We start from the raw sequence: 12,936 nt of genomic DNA, 5'->3' as shown, positions 1-12,936 counted from the left end.
AACTGTGTTCCCTATTACATTAGTGTTCACTATGAGATCTACAATGACATAAATGTAGGTAAAAATGGTATGATAAATTATTTGAGCCTAAGCCTTCTTGTAGTTGAAATATTGGGAAAGAAAGGAAGAAGAAGAAAATAATCAAGAATAGAAGGATTAGGCATATGCAAGATAACATTTTGTTTCCATTGTTACTTTAGCAAATCAGTATTCCTGTTGTGAAGATGTCACATCTTTTATCAGCAGGACTGCCAAGATGACTCATCTTTTGCCAGTTTCTGTTTGCTATTGTAACAATAACTCTTGCAGTCCACTGGCTAAGGCCAAAAATTAACTTAGGAATAAACCAAGAATGCTGTGGCTCAAAAAACTTTGTATTAGGACACTGCCAGCTTGAACCTAGGAGTCAGCATTTAGGTTTTGAGTTTAAGCAGAGACTTTTCCCTTTTTCTGAAATTTAAGATCTATTAGCAATCATTTTCACAAGCCAAAGCCAAAGCCTTCTCTTACAACTACTGATTGAAAAACCAAGGTATGTTAGTTAACATTTTCTGTCAATTATTAAGTTTCATTGTAGCAACTTCACCTTCACCTAACTTCTTCGAGCCAAGTGGCACAGAAGGCCTCATCAGGGACCGCGCAGCAAGTTTTCGAGTAGGGGGGCTCACCGGACTACTAGTAACTGGGTTTGAAGTGTTATAAAGAGCTTTTGTGTGCGTCGTTCGTTTTAAGTGCATTTTTTCCAGTACGGCCGGGATTCGCGCAAACGAATAGGACATGTGCCGCGATGACTAACATGAGATGTTAAACACGTACAAGTAGAGATTTTAAGCATTTGCGAAACACAAAGCTTTTTACAAGCGCAAAAAAAAAAAAAACTCCTACCACTAACAAACAACTCGTGGTTGAAAGCCGGTTAAGACAACAGGACAACAGGCAAAATAATGGCGTCTTTTATTAAGATTAAAGAATCATATAACGACATTCATAACATAAACCAGGACTCCATTCAAGGGCGATGATACATTGATCTCTATAGTTTGAAAGGTTATGGAGTCGCATTACAACACTAACCAGGACCCCAATGACTGGCGATGATAAGTTGAACTCCCACAGTTTGACATGTTTTCACACATTACTAACAGACCCGGGGAAATAACGCTGCGGGAGATGATACTTGCAGTAAAAGCCATATCCGTCCTCTCATGACAACACGTTGGTTGAAAGCTCGCTTTTTTGAAGAAAAAAAATAACAAGTAGGAAGAATTTCGAACCTAGTTATGGTCAGGTATGACGTGAAAATTATAGCACATGTCAGATTCTGGCAAGGCTCGATCCCCAACGGAGGTCCTCAGAGCTAGTCTTGATGACACAAATTCGAAGGTGGTACTAGTAGCATGCACATTGAAAGGCAGAGAAGAACAAAGTTCGTGAAATAAATTCCGTAAACCTGTTCTCCGATTCAAGCTGTTCGAGAAAACAGATGCACTCTCTTGCAGTTTCTCTGAAATCATTACAAACGCAGTTCAAACAGTTAAACAAACTGCAAAGTCTTTCAGACACATCACTGTCGTCATTGGACGCCTTTTTTCCTCAAGAACACTTTCTGGCTTGAACTGATACAGTTCTACTGCAGCAATGTTTGTTTCCCGGCAAAGTTGAGCTCAATGACGTCACGCAATATGGCGCCGGTGTTATTGCCCGATTTTTGAGCAAGGATTTCATATGGTTAGGAAGTGCTTTGGGGGCTGAAACTTTGGTGAGTGCTCCATCTTTGTATTAACTTTTTGTTGGTGGAAAGAAAAAAAAGAGTGCTTTTCTGGACCCTACCAAAAGGTTCACAAGCCAAAACAAAACAAAACATAAAAAAGAGAGGAGTTTCTGCAATCATAAGTTTAAAACAGAAGGCAGCAAGCTAAATACTTTGTGTCACTTTTTGATTTAAGTGTCAATTATATAATGTAACATTTACAGTTACCAGAGAAGACCTTTAAATAGTATTTTCGCTTTTCGATTTGTTTATATTCATGGCTTCAGGCTAGCTTGACCTAGTGTTTCAAAGGGAATAATTTCGCCATTTTTGAATGATTTCGTCGTCTGCAAAATCTGGAGCAAGAGAAAAGACATGTGAACCGATCGATAAAATTCGTCGTATATAGAGATTGAACTATTCATATCACTCACTTGAATGTGAGTGCATTAAATTATCTCGAAAAGCTTCCACCCTCTCGACTATGAATATTACCGGTATCACAGAGAAATTTGAGTATATTTCGCGGTGCGTGAGTACTGATGGAATTTTCATATACTTTCCACTTCGATTATCTTTGTGGCAGTTAATAATTTTGAGCAAGCACTGAAACATTTTCGTTTACCAAACCCATGTTGATAAGAAGGCCCACTTTTTTCAAAGAGGGTTTTTCGTAGCTTTACGACACAAGTTTATTCCAAGGCCATTGCAGAATCAAAACCAGTGGAAACGAAAGAAGTATTCAACAAAAGATCAACATACATTACTTATTCTCGGAGATCGTACCAAGTATGGCATCTCAAAGGAGATCAATATCTATTATTAAACATTTCCGTTGAGCGTGTTCAGTACATTTATGAAAAGAACGCAATCAAATTCTCGAACTGTGTGGTTTGCAGCTTAGAGGGCATGATTTGTTTTATTATTAACGCGTCGGTTAGGAATCAACTGTGTTGTTTACCCTAGAGGGTTTCGTACGTGATTATAGGATGTGTAATTTAGCTAAGATTTCAGTCATGCCGTTATTTCAACCACTGTTATTCGAATATAACTCTACAGCGTCGTCCGCAATGGCGGAGTATAAAAGAGAGTAGGTAACCATTCTTCTTGTTGCAGTTTGTAGTACTTTCAGTAATATTAAATTAGTCTTAAGCTCTTTTTTAAGGAAACACGTTAATGACTGGTTGTTGTCAGACGGAGAGATATTCGGAAGGTTTGCCATGCCAGTCGGCGTTTGGGCTTTTGCCATCTGATTTTCAAATGTTATGCGAAAATACTACTGAATTTACGCGGATTTGACGCCTGTTCGACGGACATTATCACGTTATTCGATCACTTACCGTTTTGAAAATGCTGTGTCCAACATGAAATGATTGAACCTTTCAGTTCATTAGCTGCTACGCCTTGATTGCATGCATGATTAAATTCCCCCAGTGCAGCTTAGAATTAGAGTGTGGTGGGGGAAAGGGACTGGGGGGTGGTCACAAGCCTCCCACTTCCCGTTCCTCGTTCTCTTGTCCCCCTGCCTCCCGACTCCCGCCCTTCATTGTGTTACCCCGTGAATGAAAGTGATCCTCGCAGTAATGTGCACTAATTAGGCAGTAGTGAAAATAAGGCCTGAAAAAAATTCAGGCCTGTACGGGATTTGGACCCATGACCTCTGCAATACCGCATTCCACTTCGTACATTAGAATGGTTTAGCAAGAGGACAAGAACGTCATTTCAGAACGGCGCGCACAGCAAAAATGCCGAGAAGAAACTGGGTCGAGAACGCCGTCGCGTTGTGTTGAAAAGTGACTTAGCAGTCGTTTCAACGAACCGTCCACGTTATATTTGTTCTTGAATATCCCAGCCTTGGCTCTTTAGAATCATTATCAGCTTTGAATTTTCGGTTTCATAGACCATTTGAAGGACAACGAAATTATCCTCTTTGAGAGTGTAACAAGCACAAACCGAGGATAGTTTATTACAAGTGAGTTGTTAATATGAATCATATGGGCGGTTAAACTTTGAAATTATCCCATTCCAGTTAAGTGTCGAGTCTGCCGATTCATCTATCAAATTTTGAAGCCCACTAAATATTTTCTTTCTATGATTTGTATCGCTGTCATTTCGTTTCGCGCTTCTAGATTTCAGCACTACTCGTTTGGCGAAGTTGTGGTAGAGTTCTCAGTACGAAATGGTAATTCTAAAAACGTTGCAGGGCAAAGTGTAAGATATATCGATAGACTCAGGATGATGAGTGCACATTTCATTTGCTTAAAAGTACATGTAATAAAAGAAACCAATGGCCAATAGTCATTATCTGGTGACAACATACATTGAACAAAAGGGATTAGCTAGAATAAGTCGAGAAGTAGTCTTCCCTCTTCTAGGCTATTTGATCGGGAAAATTCTACAGGATTTTAAAAGTGAAAGTATTTCAGCAATGTGCATAATGAAACGAAAAAATATTCAATTTAGTTTCATAAGGTTTTGATAAATAGTCATTTAGTTTGTTTGATTTTTACCTCTATAGTGGCAATAAGCTTGGTGGTGGTGTTGCTCATGGGATACTTGTCTTTCTTTTCCCAGACAAGAAGCTACACCCCCTTCGCAAAAGTGGTCTGCCGTGGCATCCATCCTGGACGCTTGTTGCTTGAAATTCCAATTAACCTTACCCTTCTAAAGCTTTCTGACGATCTGATAACGCAGGCTTTTACATCAATGCGTTTATTAAGCTGTCACTACCTAGCCTTTGAGACCGTACTCGAATCAGGCTAATCTTGAGAGAGTGCTACGTCACCGTTGCAAAAATTCAAGACTCTTTCCAAAATATAAAGAAGCACAGCACGGCTGGCATCAAAACTTTGAACAACTTTTCCTTTAAATCTGTTTGGATGAGGGCTTGGAAAGTGTAAAATATGGGAAAGGGCTTATATTTTTTTCACTGGGACGGCAAGTTCCAGTATGTAAAAAAAAACACTGTCCGAAGTATAAAACAATTTTGTTGATAGCTGACAGACAGAGAAGAACAACAAGTAAACTTTAGAGCTGTTATTATTGAAGTGTGACTTGCAATTTTCATTTTTATATAAAGAAGGACTTGTATTTTGCACCAAAAATAAAAAGATGTAATATTTTTTGGGAGATCCAGTGATTGGGACATTTAAGAAATTTAAAAGTTATGAAAGGAAACTTGGTTGGTACTTCTCACTACTAACAAGTCTTGTTGAAAAATATTTTCAGATCAGAGTTTCAAATAAAGTAAATTGAACATGTCATTTAAAAGGTGTTTTTCTAAAAGGTGTTTTTTCTCAAAGGGAACATTGACTACCTCTGTCTTGTCTGCATGCCAAATGTTTGCAAAGTGTGTGGATAATCCACAAGTATTGGAACTCTTACAACAATGTTTTGTAAGAATAAAAACAGCCAAACAAATTACAGCAATTGGTCACAAAAACAGAGCAAAAAACTGAAAAAAAAAACAGCAACAAAAATCATAAAAAAAGAAAGATTAATTAGGTGTTGAATTTGTTTGTCTAAGGCATGAAATTTCTACTAAAGATCATGTCAACAAAAAGTCTCTGACAGTGTTTGAGGCAACTGAGCTTGACTGTTCCAAGGTTTTCTAACAAAGGCAACCAGTAATGTAGGTTAGGGAAGTAACTTATGTTCATAACTAACAAAGTTCTTTAAGTGTAGATAACAATGTAATTATTGTTAATTATTGTGGAAGTTGTGTAGCAGGGAACAGCTAATGAGTTAATTTGCATAGTTGGGAATTTTTGAGAATTCCTAGGAATTCCTAGGAATTCCCAGAAAACTGGGAATTCAGCTTGCAAGGGTCATTTGCATATCTGGGAATTTTTGAAAATTCCTAGGAATTCAGTTCGCAAGGGGAGCATTGGTAAGAAACACCATCCATTAATGAAAGCTTAATTAGCAAGAATATTTAATGCAATCTAAATAATAATATTATATGTTACAATCTGGTAACTTACACAGCAAAATTATATAATCACACAATTCCAAACAAAGAAAGTTAGGTTATTGACTCACCTGCTTCAACTTTTGAGGGCTGAAGCTACAAGCTGAAGCTTTAGAAAACTGGGAATTCAGTTCGCAAGGGGAGCATTGGTAAGAAACACCATCCATTAATGAAAGCTTAATTAGCAAGAATATTTAATGCAATCTAAATAATAATATTATATGTTACAATCTGGTAACTTACACAGCAAAATTATATAATCACACAATTCCACACAAAGAAAGTTAGGTTATTGACTCATCTGCTTCAACTTTTGAGGGCTGAAGCTACAGAGTAATCATGGTAAACAGTTACAATTAATACAAAGTCGAAAGTTTGAAAGCTAAAAGATATTCATTACAATCAAACCCTATGCATCATAGCAAAAAAGGGTCAATTACCACCATAACTTCTACCAAACATTCATACTTCCCTTGCAAACTGAATTCCCAGTTTTCTGGGAATTCCTAGGAAAAATTCATCAAAGATTCCCAATTATGCAAATGACCCTTGCAAACTAAATTCCCAGTTTTCTGGGAATTCTCAAAAATTGCCAACTATGGGAATTAACTCTGATTTAAAAAGCTTGGAATTACTGGAAATCTCTGGGAAAGGAAGACTTCAGTTTTGTGAGGACTTGGAATTCCTAGGAATTCCTAGGAATTCTCAGCTATACAAACTACCTATAATTTAAGAAGTGTGGAACTCTTGGGAATTTCTGGGAAATGAATTTGAGGCAATTTAAATACCCTGAGGTCCACATAAATTCTAAGAAATTCACAATACCTTGAATGTGAAGGTTTAAGAAAAGGAGTAATTTCAGAGGCTTAAAACTTTGGCTCAATAAAAGGTATGCTATACAAAGCTTACCAAGAGATACATACATGTATATGTTTATAACTTAAAGATCATGAAATTTATTATTCAAACTAAGTTTTAGTAAATCTTTACATTAATATGGATTTTCTCATGAACCAGCTGTCAGTTATGTTAAATGGAAATTGCCAATTAATCCAATTTGTACTCATAGCACCGATTTGCTTTCTAACCCCAAAGGACTCTTGGATTCCATGATCAAAAAATATTTTTATTGTGATGCAAATTAATGTCTCATGTTCACTGATGTGCCAAAATCATCAAACATTCATTAGCTGTTCCTTGGTACACAACTTCCACAATAATTAACAACAATTACATTATCTACACTTAATGAACTTTGTTAGTTATGAATATAAGTTACTTCCCTAACCTACATTACTGGTTGCCTTTGTCAGAAAACCTTGGAACAGTCAAGCTCAGTTGCCTCAAACACTGTCAGAGACTTTTTGTTGACATGATTTTTAGTAGAAATTTCATGCCTTAGATAGACAAATTCAACCCCTGATTAATCTTTCTTTTTTATGATTGTTGTTGCTGTTTTTTCTTTCAGTTTTTTGCTCTGTTTTTGCAACTAATTGCTGTAATTTTTTTTGCTGTTTTTATTCTTACAAAACATTTTTGTAAGAGTTCCAATACTTGTGGATCATCCACACACTTTGCAAACATTTGGCATGCAGACAAGACAGAGGTAGTCAATGTTCCCTTTGAGAAAAAACACCTTTTAAATGACGTCTTCAATTTACTTTATTTGAAACTCTGATCTGAAAATATTTGTTAACAAGACTTGTTAGTAGTGAGAAGTACCAACCAAGTTTCCTTTCATAACTTAATTTCTTAAATGTCCCAATCATTGGATCTCCCAAAAAATATTACATCTTTTTATTTTTGGTGCAAAATACAAGTCCTTCCTTATATAAAAATGAAAAGTGCAAGTCACACTTCAATAATAACAGCTCTAAAGTTTACTTGTTGTTCTTCTCTGTCTGCCAGGTATCAACAAAATTGTTTTATACTTCGGACAGTGCATAACTAGCTGTGGACCAGAGTTCCAACGCACCTCTGTAATCGCATATAGTTACTTCTGTCTCTTGTACAAATGTTTCTCCTTTGTAAGCCGCACTCTACTCTGTTGTCACCACTGCTTTAAGTTCAGTGGAAACGACTGACTAAGGAATCGAGATGGCGGTGTTGGAACGTGTTGCTGAACGCTTGCTACGGTCAAGCTTTGTGGATTTAGGTACCGGTACACTGGGATCATCTATGTATCTCTTAAACTTCCTAATGTGGTATCCTTTTTTTTAATAAATATGAGGGTAAAAGACGATTTGTAGTCGCATTCAAAACTGTGCTTGTGTTATTTCTCACCTTTGCCATGAACACAACTCAAGTGAGTTTCGAGTCTTTGTTTCCTCGACAACTTTCGGCCACAAATCGTGCATTTGTAATACGATCGATTCTTGTCGATTATTTCTACATAGAGTGAGCTCACATCATTATTTATATCACCAAGGTATCCATCGTCTAGAAGCAGAGAACTGGTCGGAGAAGACATAAAGTTGTGCGCTTCTCTTAACACTGCAATCTGCAAGACAGCGGATTCACTTTGGTAGCCAATGACAAGTCCTAAAAGATCCACGTGATCATGCCCGTGATCGGAAACAAAGAAGACTCCATTTGGCGCTCATCTTTGAAGGTACTTTTCATCGGTTGATCGCTTTTCTCTACTGTTTTGCTTAATATAACATTTATAAAGATATAGCTTTTATTGTGGTTCAATGGGAAAACGAGAACAGCGTGAGTGTTGTAAAAGGAAAGAAAGTCGTTGGCGCCGTGGAGTTAAAAGAAGGGGCAACAGTTGGCATATTGACTGGTACAAACAAGGGTCGAGTGGCCATCTGTAAAGCTACGATTTTGAAAGTTTGTGGTGAGTAAAAATTGCAATATTCGTTGTAAACGTGATCAAAATCTTGTAAAAGAATAGATGTAGCGGGTTGAATTAAGCTTACTTAACGCTCGGCGCAACTGAAACTAGAATAATTCAGAGAATCGAATCGGTAACTTGCATGCCGCAGTTTCTTAAGCTTATGCTTTACAATGAAATAAACCTATCAGTAAGGTTTCAAGATTCCTTTAATCACGTTTGGGAACATTCAAGATTCATAATAGGAACTGTTATTAAACAAACCTTATTACATAAAGAAGCCCTCCTTGGTAAAAACAAAATAATGTATTCGGCCCTTTTTTAGTAAAATCTATAAGAGAGATGTACTAACTCCAATATTAAAGTCACTCAATATAACAGAGATTTCTCAATTTGAGAATCCAATGAATGCCCTTTTCCCTATAGCTAACTTAAAGGCCTGGTCTGAGCCATTAATATATATATTTAAATTTTTTTTTTTTCAAATTCAGATGTCGTGGAATCCAGATACAAAATGGTCAAGCTTCTTATAGACAACCTCATTCAAGGCCAACTCATTGCGAGCCCAAGGAAAAAAATACAAACAGCAGCTAAGTTTGCAGCTTAGGATAACTTCACTGTAATTTATTGTTACATTTACAACAAGACTTTAATTTTATTTATCTGTAATTAACCCCTTCACTCCCAAGAGTGCTTGGTTTTCAAATATAATTTAAGATATTGTATTTTATGGAAAAGAATCAACAGATTTGTCAAACCAAATTTAATGAATGATTAGGACTATTTTATATGAATAGCTGTAATTGAGGATTAATCCATATGAAGTTTTCAAGAAAAGAAAAATCAATCAAATTCCATATTAATATTACCACAAGTTGATGTTAATAATTAATCAAAAATATTTTACATGTAAGCCTTAATTAAGCTTCTAAATAAATTTCATTGAATACTTGAATTTTAGCTGGGTTTTTTTTTAATTTAAAGTATTTATTTTGTATCATTAGCCTCAAATTGTTGCTTAAAATTCTCAGTTATTCTTAAACATTCCTAAAAATTCTCAAAAATTCCCAGAAATTCCTTGGAATTTTTTAGATTTACAGCTTTTCAGGGAAAGTCATTGGTTCTCTGAGTTGGAATTCCTAGGAATTCCTAACAACCACACCAAAAAGTCTTTTTAAAGACACCTACACAATGGTAGGTACACAAAACTGACATGTTTGAGTGAAGCATGACAAGCATAAGGTATGAGTGTCGATTTGTTTTTCATTACCTGCAAACAGCTTATTTCTATCAGCTTTGAAAACTTCTATATCCTCACTTTCAAAGAAAAGCATTTCCCATGAACATGTAAACATTACAGGCATAAGCTATCAGCAACGGGTTTTTCCATTGTTTCACAACGTCAGATTCTCATCACGTGTTTTTGTTACATTTGAGAACATAAGAAAATTTTAATCATTACAATATAATGAAATCCCCCATTTTAACCCTTTTGGTCCCACTGGTGACCCAAACAGAATTTCTCCTAACATTATCAGTACGATATCAAGCAAACAATTAATGAGAGTAAAGAAAAATATTAATTAGGGGATTATTGGTTGATCTTATTCCAAATTCTCCAACCTAAATCACATACACAACTAGACCGTTTATCCTTTGGCTAAACTATTCATGTTTAGGGTGCTCTGTTTCATGAAGGAAAACTACACCGTCTATAATTTGGCCACGTCATTCCTTTATTAGCTATGCTACCCCGCAGCCGATCCTTAGACCAGCTTTGTATTTGCTGACCTATTCGACATCCTTGTAGTTTTAGAGGTGACGGCCGCCCATGTGCTTCTGGAAGATCAGGGAAGTGAGGCAAGCACCAGTGAAGGGCACATTAACGCAGTATTTTGGTTTTTATAGTAATATTTCATCAATCAGTGCAACACTTTTGCTTAAGTTTTTGAAAACGATGAAATGACTTCCTCTTTCAAGCTTTTAAATGAAAGCATTACAATGAGTGCACAATTATTGCTCATGTCATATTCTCATTTCCCGACCCAACGAGTTTATATGAGACAGTTATCAGTCACCAGCGAAATTCTCCCTCTCTGTCACACCAAGAACATTTACACTCAGCGATGTTTGCGACCAGACTATATTCTCAGAAATTAAATTCCTAAGGCAGCACCCTAACCACAATAATTGTCCCTTTTCGAATACTAATGATGAAGGAAAGCGATGTGTTTGTAAGGTTTCAACTTTTTAACCATGACCTTATATCAAGTATAGCTTTTAGAAAACTTAGAGTACTTCAACGCGTTCGTTCTGTTTTGTCAACTCATGATATGTGTGAGTAGTTTTGAAACCCTTACCGCGCCCGTGACTGCACCTAAAGCAGAAACTGAATCACTTCGTGAGTAATAAGAAATAATTGACGATTTAGGATGCAGTATGGAGAGAGATTTCCTGATCGGGATGAACATAAATCATCATTGTTAGTTTAAAAGTTTTATTACTGGATTTTAGCCACTTATTGTTCGCTATAGCTGCTTAATGTAATGATAAAGTTTGAGAGTGAATGTCACTCGATGACACTAGTTAATCCTGCTTCATACCAACAAACTTATTTAAAATAGGCTCGTCTTTCAGTACTCTTGTTCCTAGCCGAATGACTAAAATTTAAGACCGAGATTTTACTAGATATACGGAATTGTGAACTTTATTCCAAGTCTCCCTACGAAGTCTAGTTACAGGGGTTCATTGCTGCATCGGCTCGACGCCCTTTCGCCCTAACAGCACTGAATTTCAGTCGCATTGCAGTATACGGACTATTTCTTAGATATAACACGTTTATAACTCATTCTTTGTACAGTCAAAGACATTGCACTGATCGATGATGGCAAGTTAGACTAACTTGATTTACTTTGGGATGATACACCTAGTTTTATCACATAAAATATAATACGTGCGGATATTTTGTGAGTTGCGTTGTATTTTTTCCGACCCAGAAGGCATAAGTGAGAGACGGAAACAATACAAACGAAACCATAACCAACAATAACATCTGTAAATATGAAGGCGATCCTCGCATTTCACAGTTCTTATAGTTCACATAGTTCACATGGTTAGCAGTTCACCTATGAGTTTCATGTATTCACAATGAAATAACATCTGCTGCGCCGAACATCTATTTTTCCAAGAAGAAAAGCCTAAAAACACGGAAAACAAAATCACAGTTCGGATCGTTTACTGAACCCACTCTCTGACCGTATTTTTGACCCTGATCTACAGAGTAATTCATTGGCATATTTTGGCCGCTCCGATACCCTAAAAATCCAAAATGACGTCCTAGTGGAATAAAAAAAATTTGTATAGCTTCTCTTCAATCGATTCAAGAAACGGTTTCCGAGTTATAAATAGATATACCTTTGGGAACTATCTGTAATCCACGCCGCCCACGAACTGCTATTCAAAAATGATTAGTATACACTGGAGCTCATGAGGAGCTTTGAGTAAAATTTGGTTACATCTCTAATTTCTGTGACCTCCTCTTCCTAAATTAAATATAGTCGAACGAATACTAAGATATAGAGCGATTGTTCTTTTCAGTCCGCTCCACATTACTTCTTTTCTTTTAATTCAAAGTCAACACTCTCCGCCTCTGCTTTTTTGTGGTAAAAAACAGACGCTCCACCTTGCCTTTTTGGTCTTCTAGCTGGCTTAGGCTTTGTTGGAGGAGGCGTTTTGCTTTGTGAAAGTGGCCGTGTCGAAGGTGACCTCGGTGGCGGTACTGATTTCAGTTTGGGTTGAATCTCAGCCTCCTGCAACGCCTTAAAACTTTCCAGCGCTTTCTTTGCTGTCGGTCTGGCACGTGGATCTTCATTCCAGCAATTAGTCATGACATGCTCCCATATCTCCCATGGATGGTTCGTGCCTTCGATGTGGGCAGGTCGGCAGCCCTGTCTCATCTTTTCGAGCTGATACACTCCGCAGGTTGTCATGGCCGTTTGAAAGGTTTGCTCACCATACCATATTTCCCAAAGTACAAAGCCAAAACTATATATGTCAGCTTTGCTGTTGTAGACTCGACCCTCAAACACTTCAGGGGCCAGGTACAGAGAGGTTCCGATCATCGTTCCAGTTATTTCTTTTTCATGGTTAGCTACTCCCACATCTGCAAGTTTCACTTTCTCGCCTTGCGTCAGCTATAATGAGAAAAAAGTTAAACTTAGTCACAAAAATTGTAATGAACAGGGGAAACTATAAATGGCTTAGTGTGACGTTGCTGTTTTTTTGGTTGATTGCAAGATCGTGTTTCATGGTTTCGAACACCAAATGTCACGACAAAGGTTTAGACTTCTTGTTAATCAGTTTCGGCCCAAAATATCT

General features: G+C 37.0%; 1 protein-coding gene and 1 long non-coding RNA gene across 3 annotated transcripts in view; one reads left to right on the top strand and one right to left on the bottom strand.

Annotated features, from left to right (window-relative positions):
* Positions 1-8,251: 8,251 nt before the first annotated feature.
* LOC149044244 (uncharacterized) lies at positions 8,252-9,300 on the top strand. The gene is made up of 3 exons (XR_016188028.1): positions 8,252-8,258; positions 8,392-8,562; positions 9,051-9,300. It is a non-coding gene; the product is annotated as an uncharacterized LOC149044244 (long non-coding RNA).
* Positions 9,301-11,041: 1,741 nt separating this feature from the next.
* The window catches only part of LOC149044243 (uncharacterized), a 13,861-nt gene continuing 11,966 nt past the window's right edge, over positions 11,042-12,936 (bottom strand). For both annotated transcript variants that reach the window (XM_089209879.1, XM_089209880.1), the window contains exon 9: positions 11,042-12,752. In XM_089209879.1, the coding sequence (XP_089066005.1) occupies positions 12,168-12,752 (585 nt within the window). In that variant the 3' untranslated portion in view covers positions 11,042-12,167. The remainder of the gene's footprint in view (positions 12,753-12,936) is intronic.

The sequence above is a fragment of the Pocillopora damicornis genome, chromosome 6 (assembly GCF_964200805.1).
Source record: "Pocillopora damicornis chromosome 6, jaPocDami1.2, whole genome shotgun sequence".
NCBI classification, from domain to species: Eukaryota; Metazoa; Cnidaria; class Anthozoa; order Scleractinia; family Pocilloporidae; genus Pocillopora; species Pocillopora damicornis.
This window is presented reverse-complemented; position numbering and strand designations above follow the sequence as displayed.